At 39.6% G+C, this 24,752-nt stretch overlaps 1 gene segment (V, D, J or C); it reads right to left on the bottom strand.

Moving 5' to 3' along the window:
* Positions 1-15,088: 15,088 nt before the first annotated feature.
* On the bottom strand, positions 15,089-24,548 carry LOC119779905. The segment is given in 5 exon segments: positions 15,089-15,417; positions 16,349-16,393; positions 22,001-22,169; positions 24,257-24,390; positions 24,497-24,548. Coding segments are annotated over 5 exon segments (729 nt in total).
* Positions 24,549-24,752: the final 204 nt, after the last annotated feature.

Raw genomic sequence — 24,752 nt, 5'->3', positions numbered from 1 at the left:
TGTGCCATGGAATGATTGGGAACACCTGATTCCAATAATTTGGATGGGTGAGCAAATACTTTTGGCAATATAGTGTATATATATATATATATATATATATATATATATATATACAGTAATTGCAAATAAAATCAGGCAGTAAGGGGATAACAATTTAGACAAAAAATGATTTATTTCTCAACAGTTTGGCTTCTCAACAAAACATTATTAATGGTGAAAGTAGTTATTCAAGTCAGTTATTTACAGGGTTTGTACACATTTAAGTATTCAATTCAAATTACTAAAGTTACAAACAAATAAATTACAAACTTAAAAATAAATATAAAATTTGATATTTAAACATATTCATCAATCTGCTGACAAGCGTTTATTTAATAACTGGTATATTCTGATCATTAGCAGGCCCCTGTGGGTTAGAATAATAGCAGGTAGATCTTACCTCTCCACTGCGCACTGCCAGCCTGAGAAAAATCCGTCGCAGGTTTTGCTGCCGCCGAAGCCGTCAAAGCGACTCTCCTCCTCCAATAACAAGAAAAAAAAAAAAAATTCCATGTATATTTTTTTGGTTTTGTTGTTTCTTTCCGTATTTCTCGAACTGTCGGATTTTGTTTGGCGCTGTTTTTGGGGTAAACGTGATGACGTCGTGTCGTAACCAGGAAGTGCTCCAAAGGCGTCCTGCCAAGTACGCAGCCTGCGAATTGAGACGCAGCCTGTGATTGGTTGGCCTACAGACCACACCCCCCCCTCCCTTCCCCCCCACATTTGCTCTCACATCTTCAAACACAAGTTCGTTTTGGCACAAATATCTCGCAAGGAATGTGACAAAAGTCAAAGCGTGGCGTCAACGTGCTGTGTCTCGCGAGAGCGCGTTTGTGTTCTTGAAGCAGCAGATTCAAGAAGCTGTAATGGCTAAATTGAGGTTGTAATGCAAGATTAACATATGCAAAAAAATAATAATTACAAATAAACTATCAATAATCATTTGTCAGCTGTAATTTTATTTGTGTAAAACTATATGAACACACCAGTAAATAGTTTTTTTGTGCATTCACATTTAAATCAGATTTGAGTGAAAATCCTCTTCAGGTGAAGATTGGACTGACAAGTGTAATTTTTTTTTACATGTTCTTGCCTGATATGTCTTTTAGTGCAACTTCAAATTCAGTTTGTGTGTGTGCGGTTTTTCTTTACAGCAGAACATTTTGGCATACAAGTTCAGATTTTTGTGGTACAAATTCTCACATTGCATTCTCAAGTTTTCACATTAAATTCACAAGTTCGTTCATTTTGGCACATATTTACCTTCATACTGAATTTATCAAAAAATCTAACCTGCATGTTACGAGCCGCTGTGTTGATGACAGCACCATTGGCAGGCTTAGGCTGCAAGTTTAGAACAAGCTGGTAGAGTTTGGGTCATAATGCTGAGCCATTTGCATCAATTAATAGGCGAGTATAATATAGAGGCTTTTATTGTGTAGGGTCACTGGAGTCTTATTTTGAAAGTCTAGCAGTTGTGTGTTGAGAAAAGGGTCAGACCAAGCAGTGATACTTGATGACTTCCAATCGTTAAATCACTCTTTTCCCTTGTTATTAGGGCAGTAGATAAAGTGGCAATGGGAGGCTTTTATTTTGAAATTTTCCATGGGGTGTGTTTTGAAAACCCCCTGGAGTCTCATTTTTAAAAAAGTGGTTGAGTTTGGGTCATAATGTTGAGCCATATGCTGGGAAAAAAATATGAGTTTAATTTAGGGGCTTTTATTTTGAAGGGTCCCCGGAGTCTTATTTTGAAAGTCTATCAGGGTTGCGTGTGAAGGGAAGGGTCATGGTCAGTAGTCATATTGTATCCACTTCCTAATGTTAAATCAGTGTTGTCTCCCTCCATTAGATTAAAATGTGCTGTTTAAAGTGGCAGAGGTAAAATCTCTTTGAAGCACGGTTACCTTGACAACGCTTAACGAGCCTGTCAGTGAGAGAGAGAAACGCGCTTCACTTTCGTTCCTTTCCTCTCAGGCTTTTTTGAATGGGAATATCAGCTCTGAACAAAAGACTGCTGAAGACAAACCGTAAATGGTATCTAAAAAATTCTTTCAGTCTAAGCGACAGCTATCCTTTGTCTCCAATTGGGGTAACTTTCATGGCTGTAGCTCATTCTCAGCCTTAATGGGAAGGAGAAATATAAAGGTTTATAAATCCTGCTGGTCTCATTAAATAACATGCAGCAACATGGTAGAGCAGAACGCTCAAAAGCAAAACTTTCCCTGCGAACAAACGAGTGGTGAGCTAAAACCGTAAAAGGTAGTCAAAAAATTCTTTCACTGTTGGCGTCAGCCATCCTTCGGCTTCGACTGTGCCAACTTTCATGTTTCTACTAAAAACTATTTGGCCACGGTGACGATGTAAAAATGTGCATTTTCTGAGTTTGAGGATTTTTCTCAGAATCAGCGTTTTCCTATGCCCGAACAAGTCAGCTAAAAAGCTAAACCATAAATGATATTGAAGAAATTCCTTCAATGTGAGTGCTAGAAGGTTCTGAAGATGTTGTATACCAAGTTTCATGTTAGTACATCAAATAGTTAATAAATGGGAGCGATACGAAAATATGTATCGTTTTGGATTTTGTCTGTGATTTTTGGAAAATCTCTCATTGGATTTCTATTGGGGAAGTGTGGACTTCTTCATGGTCTGGGCCAAACTGTCGGAAAACCGTAAATGCCACACAAATGAGGGTTATATTTCCTGAATCCTGACAAAAATCCCTACGTTTTGATGTATAATTTATTTCAATTGAGTTAAAAATGAGGGACTGAGAAGAATTTGTTCGGAAAAACCAGAACAGCTCAAAAGCTAGAGCACGCACTCTAGCAGTTGAAGAATTCCGTCCATAGACTTCCATTATAAATCTGAAAATCTTAAAAATTTCTTTTAAAGTTTGAAGCTTCACTGAAGCAAAACTGTAAAAGTTAGCAGAAAGCCGAGTTAAACAGTAATAGCAGAAAGATACGGAAACATTTTAAAAGTTGAATGGTGTTTCTAGCTGAAAGTATGCTGAAGTAGTTAAAGGTCAAAGATGATGAAGGTTTAGCTGAATTTTGCTGAAATCTAAGAATTCTACATGCATTTCAATGGGACAAAAAAAAACGCAGAAAAAGCTGAATAACGCGAAAACTACCAAAAATATCTTTACCAAAAGACATAGCAGAATTCTCCTGAACGAGCTGAACGTTTTGATACCAAAATTGTTGAAATCGGTTGAAAACTGCGGGACTAGTTAGAGTCAGAAAAATTTAAAGTGAACAACAATAAGTGGGAATGCATAAGCATTCCCACTTGATAACTAGAAAAAGCTGTTTCGGAGAAACATCAAAGTGGGAATGCTTTTGCTGAATGAAAAAAGCTGAAATTAACTGCAGAACATATGAAAATGTGATAGGAAGTCATCAGAAACTTCAAACTGCAGAAAACAATTGAATCATCTGAAGATTTTGTAGGGTAGAATCATTTGGCAGTAAAATGGCAGAAACAAACTCATCTTAAAAGCTGCACAGCCAAACCATACATGATATCAAAAAATGTCTTGAATGTGTGCACTAGAAGGGTCTTAATATAATGTCTCCCAAGTTTCTAGAAAAATTTCTAAAGAAATTTTGAAGGGGGGCCACCTACTGCCCAGAAACATGTCAGGCGTGTTATGAATTAGCAGCAAACAGAAAAGCTTAATTCCTGTCCAGAAAGAGAGCAGAATGAAGCCAAAGTTCACAACATAGGCTGAAAAGTATTAAATTAGCTGAATCAGAAAAGAAATTACAAAGAAAAACTTGAATCTTATCTGGTTGAAGAAAAAATTAGTAGCTTAAGGATGGGAAGTAAAATGTTGAGGAAGATGGTATTGAATAAGTATCAACATTTTGAAATCATATGTGGAAATGTCAAGACTTGGCAAAACAATTTGAAATGATTTAAAATGTGTTGGTTGATCAGCATAAAGAAAACAGTGTCATCCTTAGAGGATTGAAAATCTACAAACCTATGTGCAAGACTGACCATGACAAGCAGAGGAAGGACAGAGAGAGAAGCTTATAGAAAGAGAGCTAATACCACTTAAGGAGCTGAATTTATCAAAAAATTTAACCTGCATGTTACGAGCCGCTGTGTTGATGACAGCACCGTTGGCAGGCTTAGGCTGCATGTTACGAGGTTAGCAGATGCTTTATTACAGTGTAAATCTTAGAACCTGATTAAGAAATATGCACTGAGGTGTGTGGTCAACAGGCCTTGGTAGTGTAATTTGAAGAAATTGGTTGAGTTTGGGTCATAGCTACGAGCCATACGGCACAATGAATGAGTGTATGTAAGGAAGAGGCTTTTATTTTGTAGAGTCCCTTTAGTCTTATTTTGAAAGTCTATCATGGATGTGTGTCAAGGGAAGGGTCATGCCCAGCAGTGATATAGAATCCATTTCTAAATATGAAATCACTGGTTTTCCATGTTATTGGGTGAATAGATGCTGTATTAGAGCATAAATGGGAGACTTTTATTGTGAAATTTGCTCTGGGGTATGTTTTGAAAAGGTCCCTAGAGTCTAATAGAAACAAGCTGGTAGAGTTTGGGTCATAATGCTGAGCCATTTGCATCAATTAATACGCGAGTATAATATAGAGGCTTTTATTGTGTAGGGTCACTGGAGTCTTATTTTGAAAGTCTAGCAGGGTTGTGTGTTGAGAAAAGGGTCAGACCCAGCAGTGATACTTGATGACTTTCCAATCGTTAAATCACTCTTTCCCCTGTTATTAGGGCAGTAGATGAAGTGGCAATGGGAGGCTTTTATTTTGAAATTTTCTGTGGGGTGTGTTTTGAAAACCCCCCTAGAGTCTCATTTTTAAAAAAGTGGTTGAGTTTGGGTCATAATGTTGAGCCATATGCTGGGAAAAAAATATGAGTTTAATGTAGGGGCTTTTATTTTGAAGGGTCCCCGGAGTCTTATTTTGAAAGTCTATCAGGGTTGCGTGTGAAGGGAAGGGTCATGGCCAGTAGTCATATTGTATCCACTTCCTAATGTTAAATCAGTGTTGTCTCCCTCCATTAGATTAAAATGTGCTGTTTAAAGTGGTGGAGGTAAAATCTCTTTGAAGCACGGTTACCTTGACAACGCTTAACGAGCCTGTCAGTGAAAGAGAGAAATGCGCTTCACTTTCGTTCCTTTCCTCTCAGGCTTTTTTGAATGGGAATATCAGCTCCGAACAAACGAGTGCTGAAGACAAACCGTAAATGGTATCTAAAAAATTCTTTCAGTCTAAGCGACAGCTATCCTTTGTCTCCAATTGGGGTAACTTTCATGGCTGTAGCTCATTCACAGCCTTAATGGGAAGGAGAAATATAAAGGTTTGTAAATCCTGCTGGTCTCATTAAATAACATGGAGTTCCATGGTAGAGCAGAACTCTCAAAAGCAAAACTTTCCCTCCGAACAAACGAGCGGTGAGCCAAAACCGTAAAAGGTATTCAAAAAATTCTTTCACCGTTGGCGTCAGCCATCCTTCGGCTTCGACTGTGCCAACTTTCATGTTTCTACTAAAAACTATTTGGCCACGGTGACGATGTAAAAATTTGCATTTTCTGAGTTTGAGGATTTTTCTCAGAATCAGCGTTTTCCTATGCCCGAACAAGTCAGCTAAACAGCTAAACCATAAATGATATTGAAGAAATTCCTTCAATGTGAGTGCTAGAAGGGTCTGAAGATGTTCTATACCAAGTTTCATGTTAGTACATCAAATAGTTAATAAATGGGAGCGATACGAAAATATGTATCGTTTTGGATTTTGTCTGTGATTTTTGGAAAATCTCTCATTGGATTTCTATTGGGGAAGTGTGGACTTCTTCATGGTCTGGGCCAAACTGTCGGAAAACCGTAAATGCCACACAAATGAGGGTTATATTTCCTGAATCCTGACAAAAATCCCTACGTTTTGATGTATAATTTATTTCAATTGAGTTAAAAATGAGGGACTGAGAAGAATTTGTTCGGAAAAACCAGAACAGCTCAAAAGCTAGAGCACGCACTCTAGCAGTTGAAGAATTCCGTCCATAGACTTCCATTATAAATCTGAAAATCTTAAAATTTTCTTTTAAAGTTTGAAGCTTCACTGAAGCAAAACTGTAAAAGTTAGCAGAAAGCCGAGTTAAACAGTAATAGCAGAAAGATACGGAAACATTTTAAAAGTTGAATGGTGTTTCTAGCTGAAAGTATGCTGAAGTAGTTAAAGGTCAAAGATGATGAAGGTTTAGCTGAATTTTGCTGAAATCTAAGAATTCTACATGCATTTCAATGGGACAAAAAAAACGCAGAAAAAGCTGAATATTGCGAAAACTACAAAAAATATCTTTACCAAAAGACATAGCAGAATTCTCCTGAACAAGCTGAACGTTTTGATACCAAAATTGTTGAAATCAGTTGAAAACTGCGGGACTAGTTAGAGTCAGAAAAATTACAAGTGAACAACAATAAGTGGGAATGCATAAGCATTCCCACTTGATAATAACTAGAAAAAGCTGTTTCGGAGAAACAGCAAGTGGGAATGCTTTTGCTGAATGAAACAAGCTGAAATTAATAGCAGAACATATGAAAATGTGATAGGAAGTCATCAGAAACTTCAAACTGCAGAAAACAATTGAATCATCTGAAGATTTTGTAGGGTAGAATCATTTGGCAGTAAAATGGCAGAAACAAACTCATCTTAAAAGCTACACAGCCAAACCATACATAATATAAAAAAATGTCTTGAATGTGGGCACTAGAAGGGTCTTAATATAATGTCTCCCAAGTTTCTAGAAAAATGTATAAAGAAATTTTGAAGGGGGGTTTACCTACTTTCCAGAAACATGTTAGGCTTGTTATGAATTAGCAGCAAACAGAAAAGCTTAATTCCTGTCCAGAAAGAGAGCAGAATGAAGCCAAAGTTCTCAGCATAGGCTGAAAAGTATTAAATTAGCTGAATCAGAAAATAAATTACAAAGAAAAACTTGAATCTTATCTGGTTGAAGAAAAAATTAGTAGCTCAAGGATGGGAAGTAAAATGTTGAGGAAGATGGTATTGAATAAGTATCAAAATTTAGAAATTGTGGAAATGTCAAGACTTTGCAAAACAATTTGAAATGATTTAAAATGTGTCGGTTGATAAGCATAAAGAAAACAGTGTCATCCTTAGAGGATTGAAAATCTAAAAACCTATGTGCAAGACCGACCATGACAAGCAGAGGAAGGACAGAGAGAGAAGCTTATAGAAAGAGAGCTAATACCACTTAAGGAGCTGAATTTATCAAAAAATGTAACCTGCATGTTAAGAGCCGCTGTGTTGATGACAGCACCGTTGGCAGGCTTAGGCTGCATGTTAAGAGGTTAGCAGATGCTTTATTACAGTGTAAATCTTAGAACCTGATTAAGAAATATGCACTGAGGTTTGTGGTCATCAGGCCTTGGTAGTGTAATTTGAAGAAATTGGTTGAGTTTGGGTCATAGGTACGAGCCATATGGCACAATGAATGAGTGTATGTAAGGAAGAGGCTTTTATTTTGTAGAGTCCCTTTAGTCTTATTTCGAAAGTCTATCATGGATGTGTGTTAAGGGAAGGGTCATGTCCTGCAGTGATATAGAATCCATTTCTAAATATGAAATCACTGGTTTTCCATGTTATTGGGTGAATAGATGCTGTATTAGAGCATAAATGGGAGACTTTTATTGTGAAATTCACTCTGGGGTATGTTTTGAAAAGGTCCCTAGAGTCTAATAGAAACAAACTGGTAGAGTTTGGGACATAATGCTGAGCCATTTGCATCAATTATTACGCGAGTATAATATAGAGGCTTTTATTTTGTAGGGTCACTGGAGTCTTATTTTGAAAGTCTAGCAGTAGTGTGTTGAGAAAAGGGTCAGACCCAGCAGTGATACTTGATGACTTTCTAATCATTAAATCACTCTTTCCCTTGTTATTAGGGCAGTAGATGAAGTGGCAATGGGAGGCTTTTATTTTGAAATTTGCTGTGGGGTGTGTTTTGAAAAACCCCTAGTCTCATTTTTTTTTAAAAGTGGTTGAGTTTGGGTCATAATGTTGAGCCATATGCTGGGAAAAAAATATGAGTTTAATGTAGGGGCTTTTATTTTGAAGGGTCCCCGGAGTCTTATTTTGAAAAACCCCTAGTCTCATTTTTTTTTTAAAGTGGTTGAGTTTGGGTCATAATGTTGAGCCATATGCTGGGAAAAAAATATGAGTTTAATGTAGGGGCTTTTATTTTGAAGGGTCCCCGGAGTCTTATTTTGAAAGTCTATCAGGGTTGCGTGTGAAGGGAAGGGTCATGGTCAGTAGTCATATTGTATCCACTTCCTAATGTTAAATCAGTGTTGTCTCCCTCCATTAGATTAAAATGTGCTGTTTAAAGTGGTGGAGGTAAAATCCTTTGAAGCACGGTTACCTTGACAACGTTAACTAGCCTGTCAGTGAGAGAGAGACATGCGCATCACTTTCGTTCCTTAGTTCTCAGGCTTTTTTGAATGGGATTATCAGCTCCGAACAAACGAGTGCTGAAGACAAACCGTAAATGGTATCTAAAAAATTATTTCAGTCTAAGCGAGAGCTATCCTTTGTCTCCGATTGGGGTAACTTTCATGGCTGTAGCTCATTCATAACCTTAATGGGAAGGAGGAATAAAAAGGTTTGAGAAATCCTGCTGGTCTCATTGATTAACATGCAGCACAATGGTAGAGCAGAACTCTCAAAAGCAAAACTTTCCCTCCGAACAAACGAGCGGTGAGCCAAAACCGTATTAGGTATTCAAAAAATTATTTCACCGTGAGCGTCAGCCATCTTTGGACTACAACTGGTATGACTTTCATATTTCTACAATATTTCGTCTAGGCGTGGTGACGATGTAAAAAAGTGTATAATTGTCAAAATCTTGATTTTGGGGTTCGGACAGATTTGTTACCCCCGAACAAACCTTTTTCCTAGCTAAACGATAAAAGATATCGACACACTTCCTTCAATGTGAGTGCTAGGAAGGTCTGAGGAACAACTTCACCAAGGCTCATGTTGCTACGTCGAACGGTTCCCGAATGGGAGCGATACGAAAAAGTCTGTTTTTTTGAATTTTCAGTTCGGATTTTCAGAGAGCTCTCATTGGCTTTCTATTGGGGAAGTGTGGACTTCTTCGTGGTCTGGGTCAAACTGTCGGAAAACCGTAAATGCCACACAAATGAGGGTTACATTTCCTGAATCCTGACAAAAATCCCTACGTTTTGATGTAAAATTTATCTAGATAGAGTAAAAAATGAGCGAGTGAGTTGAAGCTGTTCGGCATGAGTGAAATGTTTGAAAACGCTAGAGTGGCACACTCTAGCAGCTGAACATTCCGTCCATAGACTTCCATTATAAATTTGAAAATCTGTAAAAAATGTTTAAAAGTTTGAAGCTTCACTGAAGCAAAACTGTAAAAGTTAGCTGAAAGCCGAGTTAAACAGTAATAGCAGAAAGATACGGAAACATTTTAAAAGTTGAATGGTGTTTCTAGCTGAAAGTATGCTGAAGTAGTTAAAGGGCAAAGTAGCTGAAGATTTAGTGGAATTTTTGAAGTTTTACATGCATTTTAATGGGGCCAAAAATCGCAGAAAAAGCTGAATATCGCGAAAACTACGAACAATATCTTTACCAAAAGCAGTGTTGGGCACGTTACTTTGAAAAAGTAATTAGTTATAGTTACTAGTTACTTCTCCCAAAAAGTAACTGAGTTACTAACTGAGTTACTCCACAATAAAAGTAACTAGTTACTAGTAAAAGTAACTATTGCGTTACTTTTCCGTTCCTCGCCCCCGTAAACCTCACCACCCGGCCCCCACCTTCTCGCCGTGTGTTTCCAAAGCCAGCTGAATAGAGCGGACGACAAAGACAAGAACCTGCAGACAGTTTAGCATTTATTGCAACTCAACGTAAATGACATCAGGGGGGAACGCGATGTGAAGTTTTATAACAGGACATTCAGATCTGGTGAGTATATGAAATTAATAACTGGGGATGTCTAATTCTGAAATCCTGTGTGTTTGGGTTGTTATAGATACTGCAACATCTATCTATCCATCTATCTATCTATCTATCTATCTATCTATCTATCTATCTATCTATCTATCTATCTATCTAGATCTATACTCTGCGTGTGACATAAAATATGGATCTCCATCCCTGCCACAAAGGCCATCAAATAATGTTTAAAATAAAAAATACAGTAGGTTGAGAAGGCAGAGTATCCATCCATCCATCCATCCATCCATCCATCCATCCATCCATCCATCCATCCATCCATCCAGATTTCTCCCTTTCTCCATATAGGCTATCATTTCTGGCTGTTGTCAGGTTCATTTGATCGTTCACGCTCTCCATAGTTCTCCTGTGGCGCGAGCACAGAGCGACTGTTGCGCGCCTTTAGCGAGCATGCGCGTTTCCTGCCGCTTGCGCGGTGACTCTTGCCGCCTGCGCTGTGTGGAGATGCAGAGGAAACCGTTATGTGATGGGGAAACGCAGCTCTACGTAACACCGGTATTTCCATGTGGAAAACGCTGTTTTGCTGCTGGAGTCATCCTCACTCTCCATCTCTCTGTGTGTGCTGTACGTTAACACCCACCAGCAGAAACACCCACCTTTTCAACTGACAGACGGAATCTCATCCTCCCCTCTCTCATGACAAGGCGCGCACCTCTTGATGACCTAAAAAATAATCTTTAATATCTCTTAAACAAAAGTAGCACAAACAATATTTTTTTCTGCACAAATCTGCACTAACGTTGCACTAACCATTCAGTCTATTTGCAGAGTTTTTTGACGTGGGTGGGGTGTCAGCTTCACGCAGCTGCGCACGAGTCCTATCATGAAAAAAGGTTCATTGTGCGACCTGAGTAACGCGCAGTAACGGGGTGTCTGCAATGGTAACTGCGTTATAGTTACAGTCAAAGTAATTAGTTAGATTACTCGTTACTAAAACAAGGTAACGGCGTTAGTAACGCCGTTAGTTTCAACGCCGTTAGTCCCATCACTGACCAAAAGTCATAGCAGAATTCTCCTGAACAAGCTGAACGTTTTGATACCAAATTTGTTTAAATCAGCTGAAAACTGTTGAACTAGTTAAACGAAGAAAAACCTACGGAATAATAATAATAATAATAATAAAGAAAAACAGAAAAACAATAAGTGGGAATGCATAAGCATTCCCACTTGACTAGAAAACAACTTAAGTGAACCTAAAGACCAATGACTAGAAAATAAAGAATGACCAGGGAGAAAACTAGATATAGGGAAAGTAACTAGAAAAAACGTAACACAAAATAACATAAATCAAAGCCTAACAGATGAGACAATGTGAAAACAGAATTGAGCAGCAGGTCATGACAGAGTTGGCTTAGGTGTCTCGGGACAGGGACCACTCAGAGGAACTGACCTTCTAGCTGTGGAACTGATGGCTGACAGGGAGCTACTGTACATGTTCTGGAATGGCTGTAAAGAAAAAAATCTTCGCTCTTTCCCCATAAAATAGATTCCATAAAAAAATCCTCAAGATGTGGAGCACTGGCTGCCGGAACTGGATTTCATTTACTTGTAAACAAGAGAGGAGGGGGACGTCAGGCTGACCCATTGAAAAGGGCATGGTGGCCTCAGACTGACCCGTAGGGAAGGGAGTAGTGGCGGTGGGGAATGCACAAGTTTGCATCTGATGCAATAAAGATCATTTCATCATCACCACCATTCACTACATAGAGCAGGGACTATATAGTAGACTTTATAGTGAACTCAGTTAACTTACCGTTCGAACAGATGATCACCACGTCTTGCTAATCCTTGGTCACGTGACTCAGCCTCCCTGCATTAACATTTGTTGCCACTGTCACTACCCAATAGTGAGCCGCTGTCACAACAAATCCCATAATGCTTTGTGAGAAGAGCTCTTGCACGGCATTGTGGGTTATGCTGTGCTTGAATAGTGACCATGGATGATCAGTACTTTCCATATACATTATATTCGAGTCCACTACTTTTTTCATCCACTAGATGTTCAAACACTCATTTAAAATGGCGTAACCACTACATAGTGCCCTGTATAGTGATTAGGGCTGATGTTCAGACACAGCCACAGGGCGTTTCTCAATTCACAAGAATGTGAGTATGGACTTGTGATCTTGTCAAGTATGTTCTTGAGAAGCGCACAGAAAAGTATGGACTTGGGGAGAACTGGAGTACACAGCATAAATATGAGTCAATTGGAACAGAAGCGTACTTGTGACATCATCACATGCTCAGCTCATCTGGAACTTATTAATAGTCTCTAGATAATCATAAATTCTTACTTTTTTCATTTAGTGGGTGAATAATAATTAACACAGATAAACACAAATCAAATTAAATTTTACCAAATAAAACAAAAATATCTGCATCAGAGCCAGCGGTACTTCACATATGGCAACGCCGAGAGAGGGCTGCTGCAGATGGACTAATGTTAGCCTTGGCTGCAGTTACCCTCAGCTGGTTGCTGCGGTCCTCTAAATATCGGTACATTTTATAGAATTACGCACTAAATCAGTAAATGGGCCATAGAGTTGTGCTTAAAAGTATAAAGTTCTCTCCTGAAATTATCTTAAAACATACTTTTACAAAACAGAGGCAACAGAAAAGAGAACGTTTAACTTAATACTCTGAACTCTGTGAGCACTCCCCTGGAAGCTGCTTCTGCTGTGTTGCATGTTGGGACAGCTGTCAATCCAGAGAATAGACACATTTGCTCTGATGCTTGCTGGGTGAAGAGGGAGGGGCAAGAACAAAATCTGTGACTTTGTCTAGTTTCAATGTTGTGTTCTTGTGAATTGGAACAGTACTAGGGCTGAGGCTGATGACATTTCACGAGACCATGAGCATATGAGAAATGGCCCAAGTCTTCTCGAACAGGTGGTGTTACACTTATAAAAGTCCCTGAGCGAACTCAAACTAAACAAATGTTCCCAACAATAGTTACTATTGTTACATAGATAATGAGGAAAGTAACTTGGTATCTCAAGAAAACCATCCAAAAAAGTATGTATGTATGTATGTAAAGAGTACCACTGGTTTCCCTAGGTTTTGAACTACTTTCTTTTTTCTAGTTTTGCACTTTATTTTTCAGTTGCAAAATCTTTTTCCAGTTTTATTTCCACAGATATACTCAGATAACTCCACAGAGATAAGAGAATTGGAAATCCTTTTTTCTCTGGCACGATAAAACAAAGAATAATAGTAAACAGGTACAGTGGGGCAAAAAAGTATTTAGTCAGCAACCAATAATGCAAGTTCTCCCACTTAAAAAGATGAGAGAGGCCGGTAATTTTCATCATAGATATACCTCAACTATGAGAGACAAAATGAGAAAAAAATCTTGAAAATCACATTGTCTGATTTTTAAAGAATTTATTTGCAAAATATGGTGGAAAATAAGTATTTGGTCAGTTACAAACAAGCAAGATTTCTGGCTCTCACAGACCTGTAACTTCTTCTGTAAGAGGCTCCTCTGTCCTTCACTCGTTACCTTCATTAATGGCACCTGTTTGAACCCGTTATCAGTATAAAAGACACCTGTCCACAACCTCAAACAGTCACACTCTAAACTCCACCATGGCCAAAACTAGAGAGCTGTCAAAGGACACCCGGAACAAAAATTATAGACCTGCACCAGGCTGGGAAGTCTGAATCTGCAATTGGTAAACAGCTTGGTGTGAAGAAATCAACTGTGGGATCAATTATTAGAAAATGGAAAACATAAAAGACCACTGATAATCTTCCTCGATCTGGGGCTCTACGCAAGATCTCACCCCGTGGGGTCAAAATAATCACAAGAATGGTGAGTAAAAATCCCAGAACCATACGGGGGGACCTAGTGAATGACCTGCAGAGAGCTGGGACCAAAGTAACAAAGGCTACCATCAGTAACACACTACGCTGCCAGGGACTCAAATCCTGCAGTGCCAGACATGTCCCCCTGCTTAAGACAGTACATGTCAAGGCCCGTCTCAAGTTTGCTAGAGAGCATTTGGATGATCCAGACGATGACTGGGAGAATATCATATGGTCAGATGAAACCAAAATAGAACTTTTTGGTAAAAACTCTACTCATCGTGTTTGGAGGAGAGAGAATGCTGAGTTGCATTCAAAGAACACCATACCTACAGTGAAGCATGGGGGTGGAAACATCATGCTTTGGGGCTGTTTTTCTGCTAAGGGACCAGGACGACTGATCCGTGTGAAGGAAAGAATGAATGGGGCCATGTATCGTCAAATTTTGAGTGAAAACCTCCTTTCATCAGCAAGGGCATTGAAGATGAAACGTGGCTGGGTCTTTCAGCATGACAATGATCACAAACACACCGCCTGGGTAACGAAGGAGTGGCTTCGTAAGAAGCATTTCAAGGTCCTGGAGTGGTCTAGCCAGTCTCCAGATCTCAACCCCATAGAAAATCTTTGGAGGGAGTTGAAAGTCCGTGTTGCCCAGCGACAGCCCCAGAACATCACTGCTCTAGAGGAGATCTGCATGGAGGAATGGGCCAAAATACCAGCAACAGTGTGTGAAATCCTTGTGAAGACTTACAGAAAACGTTTGATCTCTGTCATTGCCAACAAATTGTATATAACAAAGTATTGAGATGAACTTTTGTTATTGACCAAATACTTATTTTCCACCATATTTTGCAAATAAATTCTTTAAAAATCAGACAATGTGATTTTCTGGATTTTTTTTTCTCATTTTGTCTCTCATAGTTGAGGTATATCTATGATGAAAATTACCGGCCTCTCTCATCTTTTTAAGTGGGAGAACTTGCACTATTGGTGGCTGGCTAAATACTTTTTTGCCCCACTGTATAGCTAAAAGGATTTTGAATAAAATAAAAGTAGAACAGTGTGAATGATTTTTTTATTGTTTTTTTTTACTGTATTTTGAAAAAGTAACAGAGATTCTTCAGACGAAAACCTACAGAAAATTTCTAAAACAGTAGATCTGTATGAGAATAATGCATTAGAAAATCCATGAATCAGCTCAGGACTGGGAGCACTGGTCTCTCTTTAGTGTCTCTGTTACTGGACAATGGGAGCCCTGGGTGGCCTCACAGGTCACAGAGCCCACCTTCCTCCACTGCTCTGCAGGAAGCCTCAGGGTGCTGCTCCAGCTGTAGAGGCCGTCCTTCTGCAGCACTCCTCGGCTCTTGTTCTCCTCCCAGCTGCTGCTGCTGCTGCTGCCGTCCACCTTCCAGGACAGACTCCAGTCTGAGGGGAAGCCCTTGTTGGCCAGACACATGAGGGTGGCCTTCCCCTGCTGCAGCTCCTCACTGGAGGGGGGCAGCACTGTCAGGGTGGGACGAGCATCACCTAGGAGACACCAATCAGGTTAGAGAACATGACAAACAAATCTGTCAGTTATATATACGTGTTTTCATATGACAGCAATGGTCCTCTGTGTCAGGATGTTCCTGCCAGATGTCTTTTTGCTCCAACAGTCACTTCTTCACTTAATGTTTCACTTCCCTTAGTGATTTACCTCATGCATATCAACCCTATAATAATGTACAAACCTTGCATATAAGGAAAAAGTTTAAATATTTTTCATTTAAAGTTAAACATACATTTCTCATGAGAATTTCTTTTTCAAAATGTACCCAATAGACTTTACATTTTACAACAAATAGAGAACAAAATGGCATCTAATATTTCTTCTTTTTTCCACTGCACTGCTACAGGCAGGTTATTAGAAATAACAATTTAGATCTCAGATTACAGATTAAGTTAGGTCATTTTATATATTAGTAATTATGGACATACCAAAACTTTTCTAAAAATAAATTCTAAATTAGAATCCTAATTCCGCATCAATTACATAGTACAGGTCAAGGTTCCAGTGAATACATTTTTTTTTATCACAAAAAGAGAAACTGAAAACAGTATGATGTAATTTTCTAATAATTTTAAAATCTGTTTCTTCCAATAAGTTTGTGGCACACTGACACAAAAACTGACTCTGACTGAAGAGAGACGTGGTTCAATTACTTTTAAGACCTAATTAAAACGGAAAAATCCAGATTAAACTATCTGAATAAATTTTAAAAACTAATAAATCAATAGTGAGACCATCATATATTTGAAAATATAAAGTCTTAGCTTTAGTGTCTCCCATCATTGGTTTTGTAAACTAAATACTAATTTACCAAAATCATTTCCACAGCTTCATTATTATGAGTGAAAAAAAAACTAAGAAATGAAATAAAAGACTGACAAGAAAACAGTAACAAACAATTTTACTTACTTCCAACATCCAATCTGGTTCCTTCACCAAACGTGTACCACAGTGATACAAACTGATGGAGCCGTCGTACAAAAACCTCTGACTGTTAAAGACACGGCTCTCTGACTCTGAACATAAACAAATCTGTGAAAAAAGGCCTACTTGTACACAGTTCTTGCATAAAAAAACTACCAGTAGACATATCAGGGCTTATCTCATTTTCATCATAAGATGATTTTAACTGGTACCAAAATTTTTGTTGAAAGGATTGTTGAAAGGTCAGTGAGTCGATGCAATCAGCTTAGATGGAAAACTTTGAACCAATCTGCCTGCATGAATTGTCTCTGTAAATTTCCTTGAGTTATTATGTGTTGTGAATATGTCCTATATAAATAAACAGAATTGAATTGAGGTGTCTTGAAGGAAAACACATTCTCTTAAATGCCATATCCATCATTAACCAAAAAATAAACAGCTCATAGACATTTAATTAAACCGAAACAATATTGCTCTTTTTGAATTAAATATATTCCTATATAATATTTTTTTCATTCAGCCTATAATATGCACCTTTTTCCTTCTTGTTTGCACCTTCTGTAACTTCTATGCCAATATGTGACGAGTGAATAAGGGAGCTGGAACAGATGGGTTTCGAGTCTGGCTTTGAATAAGGGGAGAGAGTCAATACTGCGGAGGTCGGGAGGAAGTGAGTTCCAGAGCTGGGGAGCAGAGCGGCTGAAGGCTCTGCTCCCCATGGTGACAAGTCGAGCTGGGGGTACAGTGAGGTGGATGGAGGAGGAGGATCTAAGGGAGCAGGAGGAGGTGGCAATGTGAAGGAGGTCTGACAGATATGGAGGAGCAAGGTTATGGATGGCTTTGAAAGTATAGAGAAGGATTTTAAATTGAATTCTGAATATCTATCTCATCTAATCTAATCTAATCTAGTAAAAAAAAAAACAGATTTGTGCTGTCTAAACTAAAATAATAAAAAAAATTCTCAAATAGATATGCAAGCTCATTTGAAATTTCATCTTTCATCCCCAGAATATTGCAAAAATAACAAATATCCTGTCCAGGGGTGGTGCTGAGAAACTAGTCCATAAATGTTTTACTTCAAGGCTGAACTGATGTTATTCTTTACAGTCCACAAACTGTAGTTAAAAGCCTTCAGCTGATCCAAAAATGCTGCAGCCAAAAATTAAAAAAGAGATCATTAAAAAATTAAAAGGGGGGATCATATCTGTCCTATCCTAGTTTCTTTTTATTGGACACTTATTAAATCTAGAATAGAATTTAAAATCCTCTTTGTAATGAACAAAGAATTTTGGACCCTGTATTCAAGCGAGACAGACAGTGGGAAAGTTCAAAACGTTTTATTGAAAATTAAACATAACAGAAGCAAAACTGTTGATCTGCAGAACTGTTGCGGCTGCGGGAGGAGGCGGCACTCCACCTATCACTGACACTGTGGTTTAAGAGTTCAGTCCATTCCCTCGAGTGCCGATGGACTACCAACAAGTTGTGGCGGGAGCTGCCCAGAGTGTCCCCGATGCAGCAGCCCAAGTGAACAGGCAGGAGTCTGAGGCAGGTCAGAAAAAACAAATCAGCACAAGACAGTTCTGAGATCCAGGAGTCCGAAGCCCGGTTAGGGGTTCTGATCAGAACAGGAACAGACAGATCCAGGGTTCCAGGAATCCACAGAGCATTCAGGCAGGTTCAGGGTTCCATAGGTCCAACAGGCAGACTCGCTCACATGGAAACAGGCAGGCTCAGCAGTTGAGAGGCAGAACTAGACATGACACCAGGAAAACTGTGGAACTTTAAACTAGCTCCCCTCCACTATGCCAAAACATGTACAGGGCACGCTCAGTTGATAAGAGCTAGGACTACGGAACTTTAAACTACAGTAGCTCGCTTCACCGAGCCAAAACAGGAAAAGGGCACACATAGTAGACAAGAGCCAGGACACGATCAGGAAAATGTTAGAATCAGAATCAGAATCAGATCAGAATCAGAATCGGGTTTATTGCCATTGTTAGTGAAGAGGTTCACAACTAGGAAATTTCTGTGGTACAGTCGTGCAACATGAAACATATATGAAATAGTAAATAAAATTATAAAAATCTCTAAAAACACTAGGGTATAAGGCATGCAAAAAATATACTAATATATACACTTAAGATAAAAATATGGATAAATATAAAAAGTAAAATGTACAAGATAGTGCAAATAGAGCAGTGTGCAATACAGCAGTGTGAATGGCATGGGCAGGTTATGGAGTCTGACATATAGTGTTCATGAGTCTTATGGCAGAGGGGAAGAAGCTGTTTTTATGGCGGGAGGTTCTGGTCCGTATGGACCGTAGCCTCCTCCCTGAGGGGAGAGGTTCAAACAGTCTGTGTCCAGGGTGAGAAGGGTCGGCTGTGATGCGACCTGCACGTCTCCTGGTCCTGGAGACATACAGGTCCTGGAGTGATGGCAGCTTACAGCCGATCACCTTCTCAGCGGAGCGCACAATGCGCTGCAGTTGGTATCTGTCCCTGGCGGTGGCGCCAGTGTACCACACGGTGATGGAGGATGTGAGGATGGACTCAATGATGGAGGTGTAAAACTGCACCAACATCCGGGTTGGCAGCTTAAGTTTCCTCAGCTGCCGCAGAAAGAACATCCTCTGCTGGGCCTTCTTGACGAGGGAGCTGATGGTCGGCTCCCACTTGAGGTCCTGGGTGATGGTGGTGCCCAGGAAGCGGAAGGACTCCACGTTGGAGATGGGGGTGGGGCTGTCTGTGAGGGCAAGGGGGGACGGTGGGGCTGTGACCTTTCTAAAGTCAGACAAGACACACACAAAAATCCTCTCTAACCACTGGCCTCCAAGATGAGAACATGAACCCTGGAAATCAAAGTCAAAAACACAAACTCAAACTAAAGAAAAACAAACATACATCAGTGATCTGACCCCAATAGCTGGACTGAACTGTATATAAAGCAACATCCGCAGGTGGATAAGATGAATGATAATTAGTAACCGGGGAGGGTTAGGAAGTTGAGTGAGAGGAATAATTAAGTGAGCTATCAGGGCTGCGACCATGACATCCTTCTTACACTTAAAGCCTTAAATGGTCAAGCTCCATCTTATATCAGGGATCTTATTGTTCCTTATGTCCCTAACAAAGCACTTCGCTCTTCATCTCCAGGTTTACTAGTGGTTCCTAGAATTCCTAAAAGTGTCACAGTTCTGGTTCTTTTATGTTTTCTTTTGAAAATTCAGTTTTACTTTGCTCCATGTTTTCTAGTTTTAATGGTTTAATTCTTATTTTGTTGTGTTCTCTGGTTATTTTTCAGTTTTCAGGTTTTTATTTGTTTGCCTCAGCTGTCCTCTTGTGTTCTCCTTTTCCCTGGCCCCTTTCCTGTCTGCTCTGTTCACACCTGCTCCCAATCTGCTCGTTAGTCCTCTCTTTGTTTCAGTCTCCCATAAATACACTCCTTATGCAGTTCCTCAGTGCTGGTTCCTTGTCTAACTTCCTCCAACTCCGTCTCACTGAGTCTTCCTCCTCCTGATTGTTTTCCCAGATGTCTCCTTGATTTCTGGTTTGTTTGTCTTTTGTTTTCATGTTTGATTTTTGGATTCCTGCCTTAGTGTTATGTTAACCTTTCATCTAATCAACAAGAAACTCACCTCTGCCTCCCTGCCTCTACATTTGGGTCCACAAACCTCAACTCGATCCAGACAAAAAGTAGAATGGGAGGCAGATCTTTTAGTCATCAGGCTCCTCTCCTGTGGAACCAACTACCAGTTTTAGTCCGTGAGGAGACATGTCTACTTTTATGGGTAGGCTTAAAACTTTCCTTTTTGATAAAGCTTATAGTAAAAAAAAAAAAAAAAAGCTTGCTTAGTCACTTGGTGAGTATAGAGAACAGTGGATTTTTTTTATTGAATCCTGGGGAGTCTAAGCCTCCCCTGTAAATTCTGGAAAATAATATGCATCATTAAACTTCTTAAATACATCAATTCAACTACATTAAGAGTGTGTTAAGATCTGCCTAACTTCATGAGCATGTTGTTCATTGAGCCCACTCTCAGACTTGATAGAGCCACTATAGATAGATGGATAGATGGTTGGATAGAGGGATAGATCAATAGATCAATAGATGGACGGACTGTCATTTAATATATCTCGTTGGTTCTTTAATTTCTCCTGCAGTTTATGAAAATAAGATCAGTTCATTTTCTGGGAGTTTTTTTACAACTTTGTATCACTGTGCAAATGGGTAGCTGTTACGCTGCAGACAATAGTAAACTCCTTGTTAGAATAATTGTATATAAATGTATCTGTGTAGTGTTATAATGCATAAAGCTGTGTGCTATGTGCATGCGATCATAGCCACCTTTTCTAAAGTATACTGTGATTTGTGGACTTGTTTTTGGGGAGGTTGTGGTAGATTTACGAGCAGCATTAAACCTGCTGCACTTTGGTCAACAGCTACAACTACCTAAACTTTGACTGAACCTTGAGAGTTAGAGGACATGTTTGCTGAGACTGCAAGTCTGAATTCCTTATCTTGTTTCCCCCCTTAGTGCAGTCTAAGCTGTTGTAACCAGGACAGTCCTCCTAGCAACCAATTGCTAGGAGGACACTGAGACCAAGCAGAGTGGGGTGGCGTGCGGTCTCTTCTTACTCTCCTTGCGAGTAAAACTAAACTAATTGTCTCTGTGCCTTTTTCTTTCCCTGTATGTATGCATGATGTTTTAGGTGCTTAGACATGACACTCCTCTATCATAAACCTGAACGCCATTGATTACCAATGTGAAGTCAATCTGTTGTACTGTTGCACAAAAGCTTTCTGGGACTCCAAACTGACGCTCTGTGGTAATATAGATCAGGAGTTTTGGAGCTCCTCCACATTTTTGCAGGTACCAGGTCACGTCATCACCTATACTTCTGTCAGATTTACATCTGATAAAGACAGTCTGTGCCTGAACAGCAGACTGAGCTCCAGGAGTCTGAGTCAGGATGATGTCTTGTGAAGAACCTTTAGAACATAAAACAGAAAGCACATTTTTCGGTACAATATGTTTAACATAATTAGTAAACATTATAAAGTTCATTCTGCTTGTTTGAAAGTATTTAATTCCAGAACACTACTGCTTTTCAGCAAGGAATCTCACCCTAAACCAGGAGCTCATTTCTAAATAAAGCTCATCCATTTCCTCTATAAAAAAGCATCTACTAACCTCTAACATGCGGGCTGAGCCTGCTTATACTGCTTTCATCACTACAATGCATTAAGAACAATCCAAATGGCCGTTGTGCCTTATATATTGCGCACGTCTATTTTGCAGCTTTCAGCCAACTTGAGGCACCACTCTCTGTGCTAATAGGCTTGCCCTTTTTCTGTCCTTCAGGAGCCCTCATATGCGTAAACAATCTGTCTAGGGAGCCCCAATGTCACATCTATGGGCCCCATCCATTAGCCAGGTTCCCGACCGGGCATTAGTTGGCCCCCCTTCAAAATGTCTTTAGAAATGTTCTAGTGTAAAAATAATATTTTAAACTAGTTCTTTATATTCAGTTATGTGTTTAACTTGTAGTGTTTCAGTTCAGCTGCTGAGTAAGATCAGTTCCTCTGCTGCTGAGGGAGGCTTTTGTATAACGTTCTATCACTGTGTGAACAGGTAGTTGTAACTCTGCTGACAGTAATAAACTCCTGTATCTTCAGCCTGAACTCCACTGATGTTCAGAGCGAATTCAGAACCAGGAATACTTCCACTGAAACGAGTTGGAATTCCAGACTGACGAATTCTAGCCAAATATATCAGGAGTTTAGGAGCTTTCCCAGTTTTCTGAAGGTACCATTGGAGACGGTCAGCAACACTCAAATAGGGTTCACATGTGATGGAGACAGTCTGACCCTAAACAACAGACTGAGATCCAGGAGTCTGAGTCAGGATTATGTCTCCTGATGAACCTGGAATACATTAAATAAACTGCAATTTAGACACATTTTGTTTGATTAAAGATTATGACAGAATCATAATTTTCATGAAGCTGATTTCTTCCTCAAACCAAGTTCTGAGCAGAGAGTCTCACCCTGAACCAGGAGCTCCAGGATGGTCAGCAGTAGAGTCAGTAACATCATAATTGTGCTGCTGGTGGTTCAGTGGCTCTGAAAGGCCTGGACAGCCTCTGATTAACACTGACCTCTTAACAGCTGGGAGCAGAGAGGGAGGACACATATGCAAACAAACAGAGTCAGTCACATGGAGCTGAACTCTACATGTCATCATGTTTCTTTTTGAACCTTGAAAAGTAGCTGTTCTGGCCCAATGCCATATAATGAGCTGCTACTTGAGGAAAGTTAAGTTTGAATTACACATTCACAGTTCATTACCTCCGCCGAGGAGTTTGTGTTTTTAGAAAAAGTTTGTGCCTTTGTCTGTCTGTCTGTGTTAAACGTAACTTGAAAAGTTATGCTTTTAATGAAAATTTTATCCGAGGTGTCCCTCTTGCCAAGGAACAATCCATTCATCCATCCACTTTCTGACACGCTTTATCCCAAGTGGGGAGGGGTGCTGGTACCCATCTCCAGCTGTCTACGGGTGGGTAGACCCTGGACAAGTCGTCAGTCCATCGCAGGGCAACACAGACCCCTCAAACCTTAGGATAATTTAGAGAAGCCAATTAACATAAACATCTTTTTGGACTGTGGGAGGAAGCTGGAGTACCCGGAGAGAACCCCACACATGCTCAGGAAGTACTGTAGCCCCGCCAAGGAACAATCTTCTTTTTTTTTTTATTAAGCTCAAAACAATAAAGATTAGAAGGAATTTGTGTTAAAGAATCTCTAAGGTAATGAAATGGGGATATTTTGCCCAATTGCTTTTTGCTGAGGAGCCACTAGAAGCTGCCCACCCATGCCACACCGGTTCTGCCACTTCATTGAACTGTGAAAGCACTGGACCATGACCCATTGGTTCAGCTACTGGAGATGTGCTGCCGTCGTTTGAGCCGCTGCTACAAGCCACTGCCTTAAGGTGACCCCCTCTTCCAAGACTACACTGAGTGACAAAATTAAGCCCTGCAAAGTTTCATTCTGTTGTTTGCATCAGTATAACTCAAATCTCCTTAAGAGCTACCTGGTTGACGATTGAACTCGGACCAGGATGGAACAGAACCAAGTCCAAAGGTAGAAAGATATTTTAACATGTTCGTTGTTTCATCTGAAAGAAGAAGATATCAACTGCTGATGGTTTTCAAGTAAGAGTTTTGAACTGAATGCTAATGCTCAGTGAGCCTGACTTAACCATCCATGCTGTGTGTTACTGTCTGCTTAATTATAAATATATAATAAATTGGTGAAAGACAACTGGAAATTTAAACAACTGATCCAGGAGTCCAACCTTATGTAAAAGACTAAGGACCTTGGTAAATAAGCAAATTACAGTTATAATAATTTAACTAGTCATCGCTGATTGGTTTTACCTTTGAATTGAATGATCTATTACTTGGCTATAACTTATATAAAAATCTTCTGGTAAACTTGCAAAACACATGTAGGTTAACATGAAACCAATCTGCATAGGGGTGAAACAATTCAAAAATATTTATAAACATATACGGTAAACATTGTTAAAACCTAATGATGGCAGTCCTGTGTTGTCTTTAACAACCTAAATATTGTCTGCTGTAACTTCCAGCTGCAGTTTCTAATCACTCTGAAATTTTTGTGTTGGTGTTTTCACTGTGAGAACATCCACTGACTGTCCCAGAGGAATTCACCCTGACAGTAGTAAACTGCAGCATCTTCAGCCTGAACTCCTCTGATGGTCAGAGTGAAGTCAGTGTTTGATCCTCCAACTGTAAAACGACCTGGAGTTCCAGATGCTCTTCTACCAACATAGTGAAAGATTAGTTTAGGTGTTTGTCCTACTCTCTTCTCTTGGTACCAGGCTAAACGTTCTTTGTTGTAAACACTTGGACTGGTTTTACATCTGATGGTAACAGATCCTCCCAGATCAGCTCTCACTGCTGCAGGCTGAGTCACTGTGAACTGACCTCTGGACTCTGAGGACAGAGAGACAAAAACATAAAGCAGCTTCTTGGTTTGTTGGCTTCATTTCAGAGGGACAGATGTTCATAGAGGAGAGGAGTTTGATTCTCTGGACTTTACCTTTGAAGCAGCAGCAGAGGAGAGTCCAGATGAGGACGCAGATCAAAGTCATGTTTTTGATGAGGAGGATTTCTGTGTCTTCTGTTGTCATGAAGGACAGCTGTCAGTCCTCCAGTGTTCAACTCTCAGGACTATAAACCCTCCCAGAGCGCTGGAGCATGGAGCTGCTGATGCAAAGTGGACAGATTTTGAATCAATATGTCGTCAATTGCAATTAAATAATTTATCACCTTTATTGATAAAGATTAATAATTAA

This window comes from Cyprinodon tularosa, unplaced genomic scaffold, assembly GCF_016077235.1.
Source record: "Cyprinodon tularosa strain WSP-4 unplaced genomic scaffold, ASM1607723v1 ctg153, whole genome shotgun sequence".
Taxonomy (NCBI): Eukaryota; Metazoa; Chordata; class Actinopteri; order Cyprinodontiformes; family Cyprinodontidae; genus Cyprinodon; species Cyprinodon tularosa.
Note: the sequence above shows the minus strand (reverse complement) of the source record. Positions and strands in the feature narration are given on the sequence as shown.